Source organism: Onychomys torridus, chromosome 8, assembly GCF_903995425.1.
Source record: "Onychomys torridus chromosome 8, mOncTor1.1, whole genome shotgun sequence".
Lineage (NCBI taxonomy): Eukaryota > Metazoa > Chordata > Mammalia > Rodentia > Cricetidae > Onychomys > Onychomys torridus.
The window spans coordinates 103,712,783-103,732,381 of record NC_050450.1 but is presented as its reverse complement, the minus strand read 5'-3'; the positions used below and the strand labels follow the sequence as shown (position 1 = coordinate 103,732,381).

The 19,599-nt window shown below is 53.4% G+C and overlaps 3 protein-coding genes across 6 annotated transcripts in view; 1 reads left to right on the top strand and 2 right to left on the bottom strand.

Annotated features, from left to right (window-relative positions):
* The window catches only part of Recql5 (RecQ like helicase 5), a 40,124-nt gene extending 20,830 nt beyond the window's left edge, over nt 1-19,294 (top strand). The window contains exons 8-20 of one of the 4 annotated variants that reach the window (XM_036196702.1): nt 13,198-13,416; nt 13,956-14,055; nt 14,692-14,728; nt 14,850-14,908; nt 14,992-15,065; nt 15,374-15,467; nt 15,759-15,893; nt 16,192-16,685; nt 16,835-16,934; nt 17,092-17,313; nt 17,504-17,573; nt 17,675-17,795; nt 18,245-18,302. In XM_036196702.1, the coding sequence (XP_036052595.1) occupies nt 13,198-13,416; nt 13,956-14,055; nt 14,692-14,728; nt 14,850-14,908; nt 14,992-15,065; nt 15,374-15,467; nt 15,759-15,893; nt 16,192-16,685; nt 16,835-16,934; nt 17,092-17,313; nt 17,504-17,573; nt 17,675-17,775 (1,705 nt within the window). In that variant the 3' untranslated portion in view covers nt 17,776-17,795; nt 18,245-18,302. Of the gene's footprint in view, nt 1-13,197; nt 13,417-13,955; nt 14,056-14,691; nt 14,729-14,849; nt 14,909-14,991; nt 15,066-15,373; nt 15,468-15,758; nt 15,894-16,191; nt 16,686-16,834; nt 16,935-17,091; nt 17,314-17,503 lie in introns of all 4 variants that reach the window. The other 3 variants (XM_036196701.1, XM_036196703.1, XM_036196700.1) reach the window with 3 other exon arrangements.
* Smim5 (small integral membrane protein 5) lies at nt 3,819-10,279 on the bottom strand. Its single transcript, XM_036196704.1, has 3 exons — nt 10,161-10,279; nt 4,758-4,903; nt 3,819-4,387 (listed from the first exon to the last, which is right to left on the bottom strand). Exons 2-3 carry the CDS (start codon nt 4,882-4,884, stop codon nt 4,278-4,280), a joined length of 237 nt encoding a protein of 78 aa, XP_036052597.1. The 5' UTR covers nt 4,885-4,903; nt 10,161-10,279; the 3' UTR covers nt 3,819-4,277.
* Nucleotides 18,326-19,599, bottom strand: part of Myo15b (myosin XVB) — a 41,102-nt gene continuing 39,828 nt past the window's right edge. The window contains 4 exon segments of the mRNA XM_036195332.1: nt 18,326-18,593; nt 18,749-18,889; nt 18,964-19,097; nt 19,261-19,394. Of these exon segments, the coding sequence (XP_036051225.1) occupies nt 18,525-18,593; nt 18,749-18,889; nt 18,964-19,097; nt 19,261-19,394 (478 nt within the window). The 3' untranslated portion in view covers nt 18,326-18,524.

Here is a 19,599-nt window from a genome sequence, read left to right as displayed (position 1 = left end):
CCCCAACTGCCTATAATTCCAGTTTCAGGAGATTCAACACCTTTTTCTGGCCTCTGAATGCACCAAACACTGAGTTTGAGATTGAGGCCAGCCTGGTCTACAAAGTGAGTTCCAGGACAGCCAGGGCACACAGAAACCCTGTCTCAAAAACCCAAAAAAACAAAGTCCTGCTAGGCATGGTGGCATATACCTTTAATTCTAGCACTCAAGGGGTAGAGGCAGGTGGGTCTCTTGAGTTTGAGGCCAGCCTGGTATACATAGTGAATGCCAGGCCAACCAGAAATACATAATGAGACCCTGTCTCAAAACAACAACAACAAATCAGACATGTAGGGGAATGTGTCATTCATTCATAGGAAAGTTGCTTTGTCTAGTTTTAATTAACTGCCTTATCCAAGTAGATAGATCGTTGTCTCTGTGAGGGAAATAGATGAGAACAGGAGAGGATGCTTCAAGCATGGTCTGTATGTTGAGGGGTTCCTCTGTGAGGAAATGACAGTTGGAAAGACAAGCACTGGCTGCTTTTCCAGAGGACCCGGGTTCGATTCTCAGCCCCCTATAGTGTCTCAAAACCATCTGTAACCCCAGTTCCAGAGGATCTGATGCCCTCTTCTGGCCTCAGAAAAGAGACAAGCATGTGGTGCACTTACATGTATATAAGCAAACAGTCATACATATAAAAACACATCTTAAAAAAAAAAAAAAGACTTGAGAGTTAGAGACAGCATTCCATGGCGTGGAACAGGGCACAGAGAGGAGGAAAACATTTTTAGAACAAAATTAATTTGTGAACATATTTTATAATGTGAAATTTGTAGTACTCATTTGTATCATTGTGATTTCTGTTATAAATTGTTTTGAAAATATTAACATTTCATAGAACTTGTCTGTGTTCTGCCAAGTATTGCTGACATGATTCTTATTTTGTAATAAGGTATAAATGCAGGCAGTGAACTGGGCGGCTCCTCATCCTCCTGAGGGACTGAGAACAGACATTGGTAGTAGAATAGAGACCATGGGAGAGGGAAGGACACGAGGAGGCTGCTGAGACCTGTGGTGGCCACCGTGCACTGAGATGGCTTGTTGTTTTGTTGTTGTTGTTTTGTTTTGTTTTCCTGAGACAGGGTTTCTCCGTGCAGTTTTGGTGCCTGTCCTGGATATTGCACTGTAGCCCAGGCTGGCCTCGAACTCATAGAGATCCGCTTGGCTCTGCCTCCCGAGTGCTGGGATCAAAGACGTTCGATAGGGTCGGCTGGACTAGCATGGGGCAGGAAGGTCTAACGAGCTGGCTACTTGTGCTGTGTCCAGGGTTGTCCATGGTACCTCCTGCTCTGCAGCTGAACTAGGAACCAAAACTTTTTCTAGCAAAGGAGGAATCTCAGTCTTCACCACTCCACCCTACAGGAAGGCTCTTCCTGATGCTAATGAAATCCTTCTTAAAGAGCAGGAAGGAAGGAACTGGGTTGCTTTTCCTAAACTGAAGGCTTCCAGGGTTCCAGCCAACAGTGCTGGGTGTGAAAAAGGTGGGATCTCCAGTCCCCTCCACTATCCCTGGAGTCTTCTTCTGATAGTTGGGTGTTAGATTCCCACCCACTCTCACAGAAGCAATTTTGAGACGGTTTGGGTGTGGGTGTTTGCATGTAGGGTTGGCTAATGGAGATAATGGAGTCGAAACTTCTGTCTTGTGTCCCAGAGGCCTCAAGCCCTAGGTGTGGTTAAGCAGAGGCTCCAGAGCCAGACAGGCTGGACCCAGAGCTGGCTTTGCCACATTTTAGCTGGCTGCACTTGGGCAAATTGTCTAGTGTCACTAAGACTGAACTTCCTCTTCTGTCAACTGGGCTAGTAATGACATTTATAGGACTGAAGCCTTGTGAAGGTTAAATGACCTTATCTGTAACTGAATGCTCAAAACAAGAGCAGGGTGTGGTGGCTTCCAGCCAGGGCCACAGTGAGATTGTTTAAAAAAGAGAAAACCTGAAGGGGGAAAAAGAAAAAGCCCAGACAAGCTGTAGTCCAGAAGCTAAGCAGGAGCATAGTGAATTGGAGCCTAGCTTAAGACAGCCTCAAGGGTCTGGGGACGTGGCTCAGTGGTAGAGCACTTGCCAAGTGTACACAATCTACAGGGCTTCATTCCCAGCACCAAGAAAATGTTTTTTGAAAGCAACAGGGCATGGACTAGCCCTCAGAATTTTAGCTGTCTTTATTATCATCATTCAGGTTTTGTTGTTGGTTTGGTTTTTTATTTTGTTTTGTTTTTATTTTTGAGAAAGTTTTTTTTTCTTTTTTCTTTTAATAAGCAGTGATTAGCCAGTGGTGGTGGTGCGTGCCTTTCATTCCAGCACTTGGGAAGCAGAGGCAGGTGGATCTTGTGAATTCCAGGACAGCCTGGTCTACAGAGTGAGTTCCAGGACAGCCAGGGCTACACAGAGAAACCCTGTCTCAGAAACCTAAAAATAATAATAGGCAGCAATGATTGGTGTTTTGTCTGCATGTATGTCTGTGTGAGGGTGTCAGATCCCCTGGATCTGGAATTACAGACACATGTAGGTGCTGAGAATTGAACCTGAGTCCTTTGGAAGAGCAGCCAGTGTTTTTAACCAATGAGCCATCTCTCTAGCCCTCCCTCTTGAGAGGGAGTCTTATGTAGCTCTGGCCGACCTAGAACTCACAGAGATCCAGCTGCCTCTGCCTCTCAGAGTGCTGGGATTAAAGGCATGTTTGACTCTGAATCCCAATTTTTAGGGGCCGAGGACAGGTGGATTCTTAGATTTCTCTTCTTTGTTTGGAAACATGTGCTTTCTTGGTCTTCTATAACCCCAGCCTGTCAGGCAAGTCTGTGGATACCAGGTAGTCAAAGCAGCCAGCGAGAGCTCCTGTCGGCCTCCCTCCTGTCGGCCAGGTCACCAGCCAGAGGTGGCAGGGGCTGACTTCCCCTCACTGTGACCTGTTTTCAAGGTTGGCAGAGCTCTGCTCCCAAGCAAGCAGAATGTAGTGCCCAGACTTAGGTGACAGAAGTGTGAGTAATTAGAACCCAGTCCTGGCCCTGTTGACATGTGTGGAGACTTCTGTGTCTGTGCCCCTCCCTCCATGGCTGGGTTTGTAGCTGTGTGTCTGGGAGGAAGAAACCTGCAGGGAAGGAGGCATGGAAGCATCTCAATAGCACCGTCTTTAAAATGGGTCCATTTTAAAGGCGCTCTGGGTCAGCCCCTGTTTAGAGGGGCAAATAATGACAGTTCATAACTATGGAGCTTCTAAAGCATGTCTAGCACTGTGCTAGGCTTACCTTGCTTTGTACTCCTAGCATACCCCAGGAAGCAGGTGCCAGCGTTAATCCATCTCAGCAGAAGGAACCCTAGCTTAAGAGCATTGGTCACAAAGCTGGCAGGTGTCAGCTGAGGTGTGAACCCACAAATGGAGACAGGACCAAAAGGTCAGGGAACAAGTGCGAGAGACAACACTAAGGGCCTTACCTTTCTTGGACTGAAGAAATTTGGGAGGATCCAGAGACCTGAGGCCGTCAGTGTGGGGTATACAGACAGAAGTTAGGACAGCAGGAAATGCTATAGGGTAACAACCTCCATCACTCTGACTGGGACTCTGGAAGCCAGCACTGATTAGCAGAAGATACCAAACAGGAATGTTGCCAGTGGCCCTCCATTGGTTCCATGGTGTTGATTTTCCAGCTTTCATGGGTACATGGAGAACAGTGGCCTGGAAAGAACAGTCACTGGCCATGCCCCTGGAATTCTGGCACTGTCTTCCTGATGCACAGAGCCCCGCCTATGCATAAACATATAACCAAACACCTCATAAACACATAACCAAAAAAGCTTTTACTTGGAAGTAAGCAAATTTCAGGTAGAATACTGACATGTTCTCCTCCTCCTCAGCAGAAGGCTTGAAGTCTAGTAAATTGCACAAAGTTCCCGATTAGTTGACCTCTCTTTGGCATAAATCAGCAGAGCCCCAAGGGCCAGCTCCCCAAGACTAGGAGCTGTTCAGAGTGTGGGGCCCCTAAGGGTACAGCTTAGCAGTAGCAGAAGACCTAGGTGGTCTCCTGAGTCTCGGAAGCAGTGGCTCCTCCCAAGCACTGGTGTCCACTGGCAGCTTGAGCAGCACAGGTTTCCTTGATAAGTCTCCAGGCGTCTTCTGTCACCTGGACAGTGCTAGAACTGAGCCCAGGTGATCTGTCTGGAGGAGTGAAGTGGCCAGGATGGTCGCCTGTGTCACAGCTCTGGAAGGTTCCTGTCCGCTTCTCCGGGCATCGCTGTTGTCCCTCATCTAGGTTTTATGGGCCGCACGGGGATCCTCCTTTCTCTCCTCTCGGGGCAGCAGCAGTGCACACAGCAGCAGCTGCAGGCTATCAGCAGCAGTAGCAGGACCGTGGCTGAAGGAAGAGGACAGGCCAGAGCTGAAAAGCCAGGGGATGCCCACCCTCCTTCCGAAGAACCTCCCCAGTCTGGGTAGAGGCTGCCGGGGTCTGGCGGTCTCTTGCTGCACTCCTCCGCCTGACTCCTTTCAGTCTGAGGTTGAACCCCTGGCGGTATCCAGTTCCCAACACTGCCTAGCAACTCAGGTGGTATCAGAGATGTGGCAACTCCCTTAGCTTCCCCTGGGACACAGCTTTTCCTACTTACCTGAAGGAGCCTTACCAACCTTCCAGCCAGCACCATGGCTTGCTCTCCCAGATATCAGAAGAGCCCATGGGACACTGAGGGGACGGGGCTAAAGGGCCAGAGGACAGGTGCCCCACTTGCCTGTGAAAAGAGCGATGATAGAGAAGGCCAGCAGCTCCGCGGGCTCGGCCTGGGGCAGCCCCTGAAGCTTCAGCAGCAGCCTCTCACCCACAGAGCGAATCTCTTCCACCAAGTCTGTGGCTGCCATGTTGCTAGGCTCCTGTGTTCTGTAACAACACAGACAGCACCTCAGAGTCCTGCCGAGCTGCTCACAGGCTGAGAAGTTGCTCCAGTGAACCAGCCTCTTCTACCATAGCCTGCAGAACAGGTTTGTCAGCTTCAACCCTGTACCACTGGTGGGTCCCAGGCAGAGGGAGACAGGGAGTCCTGGAAGTCTGCTCAAGGGTAGGGTAGCCCTCAGCCCGCACTTGGCTGGAGCTGCCCAGGGCAAGGAAAGCTTGTGATAAATGTGACCTGGAGAGCCTTGGAGGGACTACCAGACAAGGCCGCAGTTGGTGAAGGTTCTGCCCATCAGATGTGACTTTGCTGATGCATTCCTTTGTCTTGAGACACCAATATCCGGTTTGGCTGGGGTGCCTCAGCTGACACAGCCCCCTAGCCAGCCTCTGGGTCATTCAGGATTTTGGTGCCTCCCCTAGATGCCCAGGGTGGCAAGACAGGCCTCAGGATTCTCTGTGGGAGGAGAATCAGACTCCAGGTTTATGGGGACTCTAGCTGGGAAGGATCAACTCCAGGTAAAAACTGAAGGAGAGGTTGTCACTTGAAGGATATGAAACTGAGTCCCCAAGAGCCCTCCTCTCCTACCATATTATTGTCGTGTGAGGAAGAAAGGACCACACGGTTTTCCCTGGGCTCTCATTTCTTCAGACGGGATCAAGAGTTGTAGGACTGGCTCCTCCCCTCCTGGCTTGGACCTGTTCTGTTCTACCCAGGAAAGGCCTGACTGAAGAGGGATGGCGGCCAGGGCTTCCAGAGAGGGCCCAGGCAAAGCTCTCAGCTGAGTTTGTGTGTTGGAGCCACTGAGCGTCGGCGCTCCCTCACATCTCTCCTGTGAGCAAGGACAGGGACGACTTGTACCAATGCATTCAGACTGGTTCTTCCTGAGGGATGGGACAGGTGACCAGGGGCTTGTGTCTTTGATGATTGCCACCTTGGCCCTGGTCTCAGCCGGGCAGGCGGTCCCTCTGCTGTGCTCTGCGAGACTGGCCACCCCCAGCCTGGCACTAGCAGGTCTGCAGCTACCTTGAAGGTCAGCCGATAGGTCACTCCTGCATGTGGGCTCTCTGCTGCTGTGTCGGACAGCCTCTGCCCAGCCTTTGAGAGTGAGAGGCCCTGGCTGCCTATCCCACCTGTTGTGGAAGGCCAGGCTCTTGCACCTCCACTGAGTCCTCTTCAGTCACTCAGGCCCTGGCTGGCCACCCTTCTTCCCCTAACAGTTCTTCAGGAACCGGATCACAGCTGCCAACCGCTTGGACTTCCTTTCTATAAAGTACATGGTGGTGCCTTCTCTGAATTTGTTGTCCATGTTTTGTTTTCAGTTTTGTGCTACCAGGGAATGGACTCCAGGGCCTTTCTTATGCTAGGCAAGTACTGTACCACAGAGCTACATCCCTGTGGCACCTTCTCTAACTCATCTGCCCTTCCTAGAAATGGGTTTTCGTTTGTATCTTTGTTTTTAGAGACAAAGTTTCTTTGTGTAACCCAGGCTGTCCTGGAACTTGCTCTGTACACCACCACTGCAACCTGTCTCACCTCCTCCCCATCTGTGCTGAGGACAGGCTCTTGATCTCTGTGTGGTGGTGGAGATGAGAAGCCCTAGGGAGGGCCTGGCTGCAGGGACTTTGTGTGGGTACTGACAGGACCAGGAGAGTCAAGGATGGACCCAGCCACTGTCCTCCTACCCACACGCTCTTTATGGAGGCCTGTGTGGCTTTGAGCTGCCACATCAGACAGCACACTGAGTCCCCCGAGTCACGTGTGTGCCATGTGCAGGAGCCAGGCCACAGCTCTCTGGAAGCCCGTGAGCTGTGCACATTCAATACCGCCTCTTGTGGGACTGGGCCATCAGTTCGATCAGTTCATCACCCCCAGAGAGGGGCGCACCAGGTTTTGTGAGAGCTGTATGTGTTGTCTGTCACTGACTAAATAGGTCTGTGCGTCCTGCTGGCGTGGACCTAAAAACATTCCGTCTGGTCAGACCGAAGGGGTGCTGCCTCTAGCCAGTTGCTGTGTGCTTGCAAAGGTAACCACAGGCATAGTGTGCATACGATTCAGAGCCAGGGCTGCTGTCTCTTACCCTCCCTCTTCAAAGGTGACCTGTCCACTCTGTCCTGGGACCTCTGCACCACCCCACCCCACAGACATAGTGTGCATGCGGTTCAGAGCCAGGGCTGCTGTCTCTTACCCCCCCTCTTCATCTATGTTTGGTCTGGCTTGTTCAGCCTGACTGGCACTGTGCCCACATTGCCTCATGAGCCCAATGGAGACACTCCTTAAAAGCAGAAGCAGGCAGGAGGTTGGTGGTCAGGAGCACTTTCTGTGTGCCAAACCCAAAGGCCTGGAGAGAGAGTGGTGAGGAGAAGGGGTACCTGCTTGGCAGGGATGGCGGGTTGGGACCCTAGGGCTCGCTGAAAGGTCTCATAGTGTCCAATTTCCAGAGCAGGGCAATGGCTTGGGCCCCACCTGCTGTGTAGGGAAGTCAGAATTTGTCGATCAGCAGCTCCAGCTAGCAGAGTTACTCCCTGCTTCTCTCTTGCCTTCTCCCTGCACCCTGCTTGGCGTGTGAAGTTGGAGAACGGCAGCCTCCTGCCCAGGGTAACTGTGCACTCCTCTGTAAGAGTGTGGACAGCCTCCTAGCTCTGGGCCTAGGGCTGCTATAAGCAGCCTACTGGGAGCTAGGTGGGACCTGGCCTCTGTGCCAGCCTTAGGATGTGGCCTGGGGCTGCCTGCCAGGTCTTGCCTGCTTTACCAGCAGAAGTAGGGCTGCTGGATATGGTTCTCTGCCCTCAAAAGGCTGAAGAGGAACCCTCTTTGCTTGGCAGTTGATATTTTGTTATTTTAAGCTCTGACCAACAGAACAGGCACATGACAGAGGGGGGAGCAAAGGGGTCTTGTTCTCCAGAGAGGAAAGAGGCACATTCCGGCAGGTCCCCAGGCGTCCTCCCAGTGGGCTATTTAAAGCAGAGCCAACAGACGCCTGGTACCCAATATAACCAGTGGTTATTAGGTGACCTTGTTCTCCAGCTGTTGTCAGGGGGAGTGGGAACTCTGGGACCCTCCCTGGGTTTGGGGGAGCTGAGCAGAGCTACTGGTAATTCTGTGTTTCCTAGACTTTCTATTACAGGTTCATCCAGTTCTTTCTAAACCATACTTTATGCCCAAGAACTGGGGGACTAGAGTCTCTCTTAACACCATGTTCAATAGAGCCAGTGGTAGCTTCCCCTGGAGAGCAGTCCTGGCTGCCCCTGAGCCCAGCTGTTGCCAGGCCGCCCGCATAGCACTTGGAGCCCTCTGAGGATGCTCCTGGCTGGGGTACAGACAGTGGTCAGGGAGATCTGCACAACAGAGAAGGAAAACCAGCCGGCGGGACCGATTGGCGTTGCTTGGTGTGGCAGGTGGCATTGAGGTTCTTGCTGTAGGCCAGACAACTGCAACCTTGTACCACAGCCTCTCTGCTTCCTCTTTGTAAACCTGGTAGTCAACTCCAGCTGCCACGTGGACAGGGCAGGCGATGTGTCTATATTTGATAAGCAGCGCCACTTGTCACTGGTGTTTTGTAGCCCCAAAGGGCATCTTGCAGTGCCCTGTTGTTGTTATGGAAGGTCTCAGCCACTTTTGTCCTGCAGTGTATTGTCTTGTTTGAGAAGCATCTTTTTTTTTTCTTTTTGTTTTTTCGTGACAGAGTTTCCCTGTGTAGCTTTGCACCTTTCCTGGAACTCACTTTGTAGACCAGGCTGGCCTCGAACTCACAGAGATCCACCTGTCTCTGCCTCCCGAGTGCTGGGATTACAGTCGTGCGCCACCACCGCCAGGCTGAGAAGCATCTTGAATGAGGAATAATCAACAGATCGGAGAGACCTGAGGGTCCCAAAGGCCTGACCAGCGGGGCGGAGATGCCTATTGTGTACCATGCCGAGTATCTGAGCCACTCCATCTCTGTGGGGCTCTAGTTTGAAATCAGAAATGAGTGAGTGAAGCCTTGCTGGTTCTGCTGCCCTGGCTCCTGAGATTTCCAGAACAGGGAATGATCTGGTGGCCAGTAGAAATTAAGGGAGCTCCTCACCTGCAGCCATGAAGCTGGGCTTCCTTCTCATCTTAGGGACTGTGGAAGCCAGTGTTTTGTGGATGCAGGTCACTCTCCTGCCTCTGGGATCTAGTGGCTAACAGCTTACAGCCGTGCCCTCCCTCACCTCTCCTAACTGCCGTCCCCATTGTGGCTCAGTGGGGGGGGGGGGGGGCACCTCTGTGCAGTACTTCTCATGTTAATACAGGAGTTAGTTTCCCAGCCCCCACATTGGCCAAAGCCCACTCCCTCTGCTGAGCCAAGGACACTTGGCCTTCTCCTTGGTTTCCAAACCTGAATGATATCAGTTTTGCTTTCTTACTGGATAACAACTTGTTTGCTTTGGAAGGAACATCTTGGGGGGACTTGAACCTTGGTGTGAGGACAGGAGGCAGACGGGTGAGCAGCCTTCCCTCATGAGTCCCTGCCCAGTAAGGTTGTGCGTGTGCTGCCCAAAGAATGAACCAGTCAGTGATCAGCTTGATCGCCATTACAGTGGTGTAGCATAGAGAATCCTGGGGTCACTCCCCAGCCTCATCCATGTAGTCATCATCTCCCCTCCAACCCTGTCTTTAGAATCAGGCATGCATGTCTCTGGTTCAGTTTTCAGAGATCACAGCCAAAGGAGGACACAGGGGGTCCCAGGAATCTAAGTGGGTGCAGAGACTCCTCCCTGGACTGATCCTGAGCTGAAAACATGTAGCAGTGAGCAGGTCTAAACTCAAAAGACATGGAAGCTGCTGCTTTTGTCCAGCACCCAAGTAGGCGGTTCTGCTAGATGCTAGGGGCTGGAGGCCAGTGAACTGGCTGGGCATAACTTGTCCTGAGCCTTCCTGAGAAACAGGGAGGGCTCAGCCCTGATCCTTGAGAAAATGGGGGCCCAGTGGGTGTGTGGGCCCTATTTTAAGCTCACTAAAGAGAAAAGGTTTCAATTGATGTCAGCAGGCCCCCAGCCCCTCTGCTCCACAGCAAGTGGCAGTGACTCCCCCTTCTCCAGCACTGGGTCCCAGGGGAAGGTGTACACACAGGAGGTGACTAAGTTCCCTGTAGGAGAGTGGCCCAGTGTATCCCCAAGACGCTCCTTAGTTCATGGTAAGCCGGGGCTCACACCCTTGAGATGTGCCACCCTGGCTGCCCTTCCCTCCTCTCCTGCACCTTGTTATCTGGCCAGTGTCACTTACCTGGGAGCTCAGATACTGGGGAGCCAAGAAGGGGTGCCCCGGTACAGAGCCTTTCTGCGCTTCCTTTTGGTCCTTTGCCACCACCCTTGACTTCTGCACCAGCACTGCAGCCTTCCCGCCAGCCGGCTGGCTGCTTCTCACTCTGGCACCTCCTAGCAAGCTCTAGGCTGCTGACAGCCAGCTGCTGTCCAGCTTCAGCTTTTTTGTTATTGGTTGTCCTGGAGATCTAGGTGTCAAATTACCATGGTGAGGCGGGGCCAGAGGGAGGAGCCTTCCCTGAGCTTGCCCTAGACTTCACACCCAGTGCCTTCCCTGCCCAGGAGCTCCACTCTGCTCTCCAGATCCCCAGAAGGGCTCCCTCTCTTACTCTTGCCCTGCTCTGCCCTCCACCCGCCTGGGGGCCAGGCTGTAGGCTGAGGGCTGGGCTAATGACTGAGTGGTTGACTGTGCTTCCCTGTGGAAATAACCCCAGGGGGCTCGGTCTGAGGTTGCTGGGGGAAGAGGGTGGAGCAGCTCCCTCCAAGCGCCCCACCATCCTCTGGATGGCCTTTTTGGCTTGTGTCCCTGACCACCCCAGTCTGTCTCTTGGGCCACTCCCTGGCTACTCCCTCTGGCCTCTCCCAGGAAGAAAAACAGGAGCTATGGGACCACCCAGGCAAGTCAGTAAGCTTTGCAAGCTCCCTCTGGTGTGGTACTTCTGCCATGCAGCACTCAGAGGCATCTTGCAGGAAATTTGAGGCTCCTAACCGCGCCCCCCCCCCCCACACACAGCTGAGGACTGAACCCAGGGCCTTGCGCTTGCAAGGCAAGTGCTCTACCACTGAGCTAAATCCCCAACCTGAGGCTCCTAAATATCTTTTTTTTTTTTTTTTGCTCCTAAATCTTAAAAGTAGCCTCCTTGTTTTGGTGAGAGGCCTTGTATCCCTCCTAAGAGAAAGGACACTGTTGGTCTCATGCTGCTCTGCTGTTTCCTCACTCCTGCCCTGTTGTCCAGTGGCCAGGCCCATTAATGTTTGACTGTCTTGCCACCCAGCAGACCAGGCTGCAGCGGGAGAAACTGACCTCAGCCCTGCAGTCAATGGAGCCCTTTGAATCTGAGTACAAAACCCCAGTGAGTCAGAGCTGGGGAGCAGGGTGTCAACAACCATATGGCCACAGCTCCTAGATGCCAAAGCTTCTCAGACAAGCCACCTCTGTACAGGCAACAACAGTCTTGAGCAAAGGGAACAGTTGTTATATCTATTCAGTGTTAATGGAGCAGGCTGCAAGAGCACCCCCCAGTGGCTGTCTCCTACTGCTTTTGTCCAGTTTTAGGACCCTGTTCTTCACAGCTGGAGGACCCTGCTTCTTTAGGGGGTTGTGTTACAATTGGCCGCTCTCTGGGGTCAGATCCCCAAGCAGTACTCATACTAAGAAGAGCTCTGTTAGAGGCAATTTTTGCCAGCTCTTCTTGTCCTTATGACTGGGCACTCAAACTGCACTGCCTCTGGCGTCTTTCTCGGGCTCTCCAGCCCGGTACCACGTTTCTAGCAGTAGGAATGACTGTTTGCAAGGACACACAAACTCCCAGGGCCTCAGCCTGGGCATCAGAAAAGAGACCGAGCTTCCTGCCGCAGCTTGGGCAGAGTGGTTACCCGAAGGGGACATCTGGAAGTAGGGGGAGCTCTAGTGACTCTCTCCCTGACTAAATGGGAGATTCCCTGACTAGCTCCATGACCAGTGACTAGGCATGATGGCCACTCTCAAAACTGGCGTCTCTGGGACAGTGGTTCGCAACCTACCTAACACCTAGACCCTTTCATGCATGTTGTGTTGACCCCAACCATGAAATTATTTTCATTGCTACTTCATAACTGTAATGTTGCTACTTTGATGAATCAAAATGTAAATATCCATGTTTTCTGATGGTCTTAGGTGGCTCCTCTGAAACAGTCGTCCAACCCCCAAAGGGGTTGTGACCCACGGGTTGAGAACCACTGCTCTGGGAGCTATGCTAGGTGCAGCCAAGGGCTCATGGGGGTGGGGGAGCTAAAGGTCTCTAAGGACAGATCAAGATATGAGTGAAAACTAGCTGTGAGAGCTCATGCCTGCAATCCCAGGACTCAGGAATCTAAAGCAGGAGGCTCATGTGTTCAAGGCCATCCTGTGCAATAGTGTGAGACCCTATCTTAAGAAACAAAACAAAAAAACCAGTGTGGTGGCAAATGCCTTTAATCCCAGCACTTGGGAGGCAGAGGTAGGCAGATCTGAGTTTGAGGCCATCCCAGTCTACATAGTGAGTTACGGGCCAGTCTCTGCTACATTGTGAGACCCTGCCTCTAACGGAAGAAAATACTGTGGACAGGATAGGCCCTCCCCTGTTCTTCCCTCCCTCTCCTTCAGTGAGCATCCCATCAGTGCTCACAGCTTGTGAGATCACCACCATGCTGCATTGTACCTCTGCTCCATTAGCAGCGGAAGTGGACAGGCCATGGGATTCAGAGGTGGAATGTTTTACTTACTGGCATGGCCTTAGTGGCAGAGCCACATCTGTGCCAGAGCCTCAACTTGCCAGGTCACTCCACCACTGCGGGGAGAGGGAAGAGCAGGGTCCCAGAGCTCACAGAACAGAATGAGGTTCACATCCTGGCTCCCAGTCACCCAGGGCATGACTGTAGGAAGACTGCTTTATCTCATTGGCCCCAACTCTGCAATGGGCAGCACCAGATGATGCTTCACAAAGCCCTTGTAAATAAACAGGGTATAGGACAGGGCCTGGAGAGATGACTCAGAGGTTAAGAGCATATACTCTATTTGCAGGACCCCAGTTTAGTTCTCAGCACGCCATCATAACCATTAGGAACAAGTTCTAACTGATTTGACATTCTCCTGACCTCAGGCACTACGGGTTGTGGATATACAGAAAACAAATTTTGAAAGTGTTTTGGAGAGGTCTGAAACATCCAGCGTGGTGCTGGATAGTGAATCAGTGTTTGGAGACTGGGAGAACAACACTGGCCTGCCTCAGCCCTCATCCCATTGGCACTGCCTACTCTAGGTGCCGTCATGCTGCCATTGCTAAGTACTTTGGGGATGCACCACCTGCCTGCGCCAAAGGCTGTGACCACTGCCAGAGCCCTGCAGCTGTAAAGAAGAAGCTTGATGCCCTAGAGCACAGCAGCAGCTGGAGCAAGACCTGCATCGGGCCCTTTCAGGGGAGTGGCTTTGATCCTGAGCTGTATGAGGGAGGCCGCAGAGGCTATGGGGGCTTCAGCAGGTGAGAGATTGTGAAATGCATCCACTGGTACTAGCCAGGCCAAAGGTAGCCTTTGGTTTGGTTTGGTTTGGTTTTTCTTTTTTTTTTTTTTTTCCCTGAGACAGGGTTTCTTTGTGTAGCTTTGCGCCTTTCCTGGGACTCACTTGGTAGCCCAGGCTGGCCTCCAACTCACAGAGATCCTCCTGGCTCTGCCTCCTGGGTGCTGGGATTAAAGGCGTGTGCCACCAACACCCGGTTTGTTTGGTTTTTTTAAGACAGGGTTTCTCTGTGTAGTTTTGGTGCTTGTCCTGGATCTCACTCTGTAGACCAGGCTGGCCTCAAACTCACAGAGATCTGCCTGGCTCTGCCTCCCGAGTGCTGGGATTAAAGGTGTGTGCCACCAGTACCCGGTCAAAGGTAGCCTTCTATGGTGTGGCATGTGACTCTTCCTGGGGCCTGGGCTTTAACATTGTGGTGGAACATCACTGTCCCATCAAGCAGCATAAGTGGGGAAGAACGGAGCCCAGACCTTGACTGCTCATACCTAGCCTGTCCTCTAGGTATGATGAAGGTTCTGGAGATAGCGGTGATGAGGGCAAACATGAGGCCCACAAGCGGGAATGGAAACTTTTCTATCAGAAACAGATGAGCCTGCGCAAGGTAAAGGGGGCAGAGGCCTTGATGGGGCTCGGTGTCTCTGTTGGTTTGGTTTCTGTTGTTGTGACAAAACACCATGTATGACCAAAAGCAACTTGGGAAACAAAGGGTTTATCTGGCTGACACTTCCCCATCATTGTCCAGCATCAAGGGAAGTCAGGGCTCGAGTCAGGAACCTGGAGGCAGAACTGAAGCAGAGACCATGGAGGAGTACCACTCACTCGCTGAGTTTGCTTTTTATACAACCCAGGACCACTTGCCCAGGAATGGCAAAATCCATAGTAGTCTGGACCCTCCCACATCAAGATGGCCACAGACCAGTCTGCTGGAGGCAGTTCCTCCACTGAGGTTCCTCTTCCCAGACGACTCTCGGTTCTGTCGGATAAAAAGCCCTAAGCCGGCATGGTGGCACTTGGGAGGCAGAGGCAGGCAGCTCTGAGAACAAGGGCAGGGGTGACGTTGTGAAACCCTGTCTCAACTGCATCCCCTCCACCCCCAAAAAATAACCAGCATACGGTGGTCCATGCAAGGGACTGAGGTGGTAAGCGGGACCACCTCAGTCCCTTCTCCAGCCCTCAGTGGGAGCTGCCCTGCAGAGGACAGGATGTCTCATGGTCCCTCATGTTGTCTGTCTTCCAGAGCAAAGAGACCAAGATAGAAGAATTCACACCCCCAGGTTGGTACAGAAATGCCCAGGGGCGTGGGTGCTGTGCCTGGGTGTGAATGATGGATGGCTCAGTGAGGGCTGGTGGACTCCAGAGAGCTGCCAGGGGAAAGCCTTTCTATCCTTTGCACAGATGGAGACTGTCCCCTGAGAGAGGCTTCAAGCAGGAAGATCCCTAAGCTCACAGTGAAGGTAAGAGGAAGCCATCTCTTCACTGCTCTCAGGGCCCTCCCCGACCCTGAGGGTGGGTGACCAAGACTTCCCTCTCCTCATAGGCCCGTGAGCACTGCCTGCAGCTTCTGCAGGAGGCTCTGAGAAGTAACCACCAGGCTTCAGGGTCCACTGATGGGTGAGTGTCTCAAGATCTACAGGGTGGGGTCCAAGGTTTATTCCTTCACAGAATGCCTCTCTGCAGGGTGTGGCCCATCCTACTCCATAGCTCCTGGTCCTTACAGCCCTACTGGGTGTGCACCAGAGATTGCCAGAGGTTACTGAAAGACAATGAGCCGTAGGGCACCTAGAGACTCCTGATCAGAATCCATGTGCCCATCCTTACCAGGCCCTGAGGCTAGCCCATGGTCCCTGAAGAGAAACCAGGAGGACCACAGGGAGGGGACTCAGACCTGCCTCTTCTCTTGTTCTCATTCCTTCCCACAGAGCTGCCCTGCAGGCCAAGGCTGTGGAGCTGGAGCATGCAGCATTCCGAAATGCCAAGATGGTCAACCTGTACAAGGCCGGTGTTCTGAAGAAGGTAGGCCTAGGGCCAAGGGGTAAGCAGGGTAGAGCATGCTCATGGGCTGAGGACCAGACAGGGCAACCTCTCTGTATTCAGAGTCCACCTGCCAGCCTGCTGGCCCTAGAGCCCTGGGCAGTGGTAAAGCCCCTCCTCCTTTGCTAATTGGAGGTGTTCTCGCCGCCCCAGTGGGACTAGCACTTCCCCAGCATCCACTGCCCACTTAATGCCCAGAAGAATTGGAGGATCTGGATTGGGGCTAAGCAGGAGCTTGTGGGTGCCGTGATCTCCTTGCCTGTCCCTCTGTAGGTGGCCGAGATCCACAGCGCCTCCAAGCATGGTCAGCTCTATGACATGGAAGGTGGCGGCAGGGGTCGCAATGCCGGGGCTGAACCCTTGGAGCCCAATGACTATGACATCCCACCAACCTCACATGTCTACTCGGTGAGCAGCAGCCAGGGGCTACTCCTGACCTAGGCCAGGGAAGGCTACACTTCCCTTTGTCCTCAGGTGGGACAGACAGACTTATCCTCTCCTGGTATCACAGCCCTGCCCAACCCAGATGTCAGGAGAGGCCATAGAGCATCTGTCTTTGTGTTTGTCAGCTGTGGCCCTCCTCCCTTCAGCCCCACCCCCCAGCCCCATGCCTGCTCATTCAGCTCTTTCCTCGACACAGCCACAGCCGCCTTTGAGGAGGTCTGGGGTCCTGAGCCTTCTGACTTTTTCCTCTTTCTCCTCACAGCTCAAACCCAAGAGAGTAGGAGCTGGCTTCCCCAAAGGCTCCTGCCCATTCCAGACAGCCACAGAACTATTGGGGAAGTCTCAGACCCAGAAGCAAGCCCCTGAAGTGGTGCTGGAAGGTGAACAGGGTCCCCCAGGCCTTCAAGATGAAGATAGGAACAAGCCCCTCTCTGGGTGCCAAGGAGAGGCTCCTGGAAGCAGTGTTAACTGTGGGGAGCTCTCGCCTACAAAAAGGACAAAAGGCTTTTCCCAGCGCAGTGACAAGGCTAGAGCCAGCAAGAACCAGCAGCTCCTAGCTGCAGCAGCCCTCAAGGATTCCCAGAATATCACTCGATTCCTCTGTCAGAGAACAGGAAACCCTCCTTTACCTGCTTCAGTCCCAAGATCAGAAGATGCCTCCCCCTCCTGCGGGGGTGTGCCAGAGAACTGCACAGATGGAACCCAGGGACATTTGAATACTCTATTTCAGACTGAGTGTCCTAGAGAGGAACCAAGGTAAGAGTTCAGGTCTCTGGGAACCCTGTTCTTAGGGCAGCACCTGACCCTTTGCTGCCTGGGCCTCCGAAGCTTGAAGCTCATTCACAGGTGGGCCCTGCTGGGCTCCCTAGACCCAGACCTCTGATGCCCTTCTTCCCTCTGGCCAGCACCTGCTCACTCACTGAAGGTCAGCCTAGCCCTCGAAACCTGGATACCCAGCCAGGCAAGAGGCCCAGACCCCAGAAGGTACTGGAGGAAGAGAGCCAGGTGAGGCGGAGAGCTGCCCTGGGTCAAGGGTTACGGTCAGGGTGGGGTGGGCGGAAGGCAGGTTCCTGGTGCTGAGGTACAGGCTTCCTTCCAGATGGGAGGGTAGAGCTCATAAAGGGGGGCTCCAAAGTGACCTCCGTGCTGTGGCCCTATCCAGGAGAACTCAGAGAGGGGGACTCAGAAGAGGCTTCGCTCCTCAACCAAGTCCTCCATCTTGGCTAAGGCCAAGGACAGTGCCTTGGCCAGCAATCATAGTGAGAATAAGGTCGCTCAAGAACCCTACCAGCTCTCAGCTCCTGGTATCTCTGTGAAAGAGGCTGCAGATGTTGTAGTCAGGTACCTGACCCCCTTCTACAAGGAAGGCAGATTCATATCCAAGGTAGGTGAATGGGCCTGGAGTGCTTGAGTCAATGCAAGGGGCTTGGGGTGGCAAGGAACGTGCACCCCTGAATGAAATAGGGCAGAGAAGGCCAAGCCTTGAGCCAAGGCCAGCTTCTGCCCACTCTAGGTCTGCCTTGCCCTTGGCGGTGATGGCTTCAAGGCTCCTTCCTCTTCCCTTTGCTTTCTAGGAATTGTTTAAAGGCTTTGCCCGCCACCTCTCACATTTGCTGGCTCAGAAGGTCTCTCCTGGAAGGAGTGGTGGGTGCCAACATGGCCAGGGCCAGAAGGCACTGTGGGGGCAGGGAGGGGATAGCTGTCAGGTCCTTACCTTCTCCTGTGTCCCCTCCCCAAATCTACAGTGAAGGAAGAAGCCCAGAGTCTCATCAAGCAGTTTTTCCATGACCGTGCCCGGTGTGAGAGTGAAGCTGACTGGCGTGGCCTGTGTGGCCCACAGAGATGAGCTGCTGCTGGCTGAACAGGGTCAACACCCCCTCCTCTGTCCTGCCCCAACATTCTCAGGGTCACCCCCTATATACACACACTAGACCTAACCTTAGAGATGTCACTGGACACCCAAATCAGGTGGAAGGTCAGAGGTTAGTCTACCTTCCTGCTTAAAACCCCCATGGTCTTTTCTCTCAGCCTGCTTCTCCTGGCCTTCATGGCCAGGTCACCAGATTAGAAGGTTCAGGTGGTATGGCTGCTGCCAAAGAAAAAAACCAGTCATCTTCCCATCTTGTCCTTAAGTTCTCTGCCAGGGGGAGGCCCCTTCCCATCCTTTGATGCCCTCCCTCTTCCTCAAGCTGCCAGGCCCTGACCATCTGCTGGTCAAGAAGGCCAGACCCAGTTGAAATGTTTGCAGGAATAAAGTCCTCCTGGAGATAACACGCTCACACACGCTTCTTTTCTTGGGCATTTTATTGGTGCAGAAGCCGCTTCATCCAGGCCCTGTGCTGGCCCTAGAGCTGAGTGGGCATTTCCCCAGGCAGGACGTCGGATGTCCAAGCCAAGTTCCTACAGCCCAGCTCTGAGTTGAGGACACCCGGTTGACGTCACTGTGGCAACCCCCTGCCTCAGAGCTTCCCAGTGGGGTTGTGCCGCAGGAAGTTTCAGAAGGGCCAGGCAGTGAAGACAGCCGAGAACCACCCAGCACCCAAGGCGCTGCCCAGCGAGGCGCCGCTGCATTATCTCCACCCTTCTCAGCAGAGGTCACGGCCACTGTGTGGAGGACATGCCGCCCTCCAGCAGAAAGATAATGGTGTGCTGCAACTCCTGGGCCTGCGGGGCAGGGGTGCAGAGGATGGTTCAGTACAGCTATCCCTACTCCCTCCTCTCTGCCCACACTGCTTCTAGACAGACCAGTGGCCTGGGCCCCGCTACACACCCTGGCTTAGTAAACACTTCCAGGGACTATAGATGCCTTGACCACTCACTTGAGGCAGCTCCAACCAGATAGTCTGGGGGTTGTCAGCAGAGCCATAATTGAGTTCCAGGCCAGGGGGCCCATTGTCCTCCAGTGGGCTGAGCAGGTGGATCTGCTGCAGATCTTTTAGGGGGATGGAGCAGCAGAGTTTCTAGGGTAGCAATGAGTGGTATGAAAAGTCTGACCCAGGATCTGAGCCAGTGCCAGAACAGGAGCTCTCCCTACCTGGGAGCTGGGCTCCATGAGGACAAGGTGTTGGCGGTTGAGCCCCAGGAGGACAGGCCCAGGAAGGGCCAGCTTACTCACTCTCAGCACCACATACACAGTGTAGCCAAAGAGGGGCAGCTGGGCCGTGGTCTCTGTTGGTAGAGGAGCAGGACAAGAGTCTTGGCTGCAGATCTCTGGATCTGCCTCACATTGCTCCCCAGGGAAAGTGAAGGGGGACTGGGCATAGAGGCCTCCTCACCCCTCCCTCCTAGGCCTTGACCGTCACCCCCCAACTGTCCCTTTATGCAGACCTACCAATAAAGTCAATCTGTGCTCTCTGCGAGCTGTATCCTTGTAGCTGCCTCAGCTCCTGGTCCACCAAGCTCTTTATGTTGGCTCTATTCACCTGCTGTTGCAGAGGCTTGGGAATGTACGCCAGCAGCTCTTGCCTAGGGTGCACAGCCAGGGTCATTTGGGGCCTGTGGCCATGGACCACCAGGTGCAGGGTGGTATGTGTGGTGCCACGTAACTGAACTGGCACCTACTATGGATAAGGACTCGGCCTTGCTCAGGAGCAGGCTGGGGAAGGACAGAGAAGACAGGCATCGGCTAATCGAGGCCAGTCTGGTCAGGGCCAGGAAAGGTCAAGTGGAG

Bases quoted from the DNA above. Each gene is read 5' to 3' on its own strand.
- Smim5 (XM_036196704.1), bottom strand. From the start codon at position 4,884: ATGGCAGCCACAGACTTGGTGGAAGAGATTCGCTCTGTGGGTGAGAGG. The intron at 4,388-4,757 runs GCAAGTGGGGCA...CTCTTCCTTCAG, and splicing joins TATCATCGCTCTTTTCACAG to CCACGGTCCTGCTACTGCTG.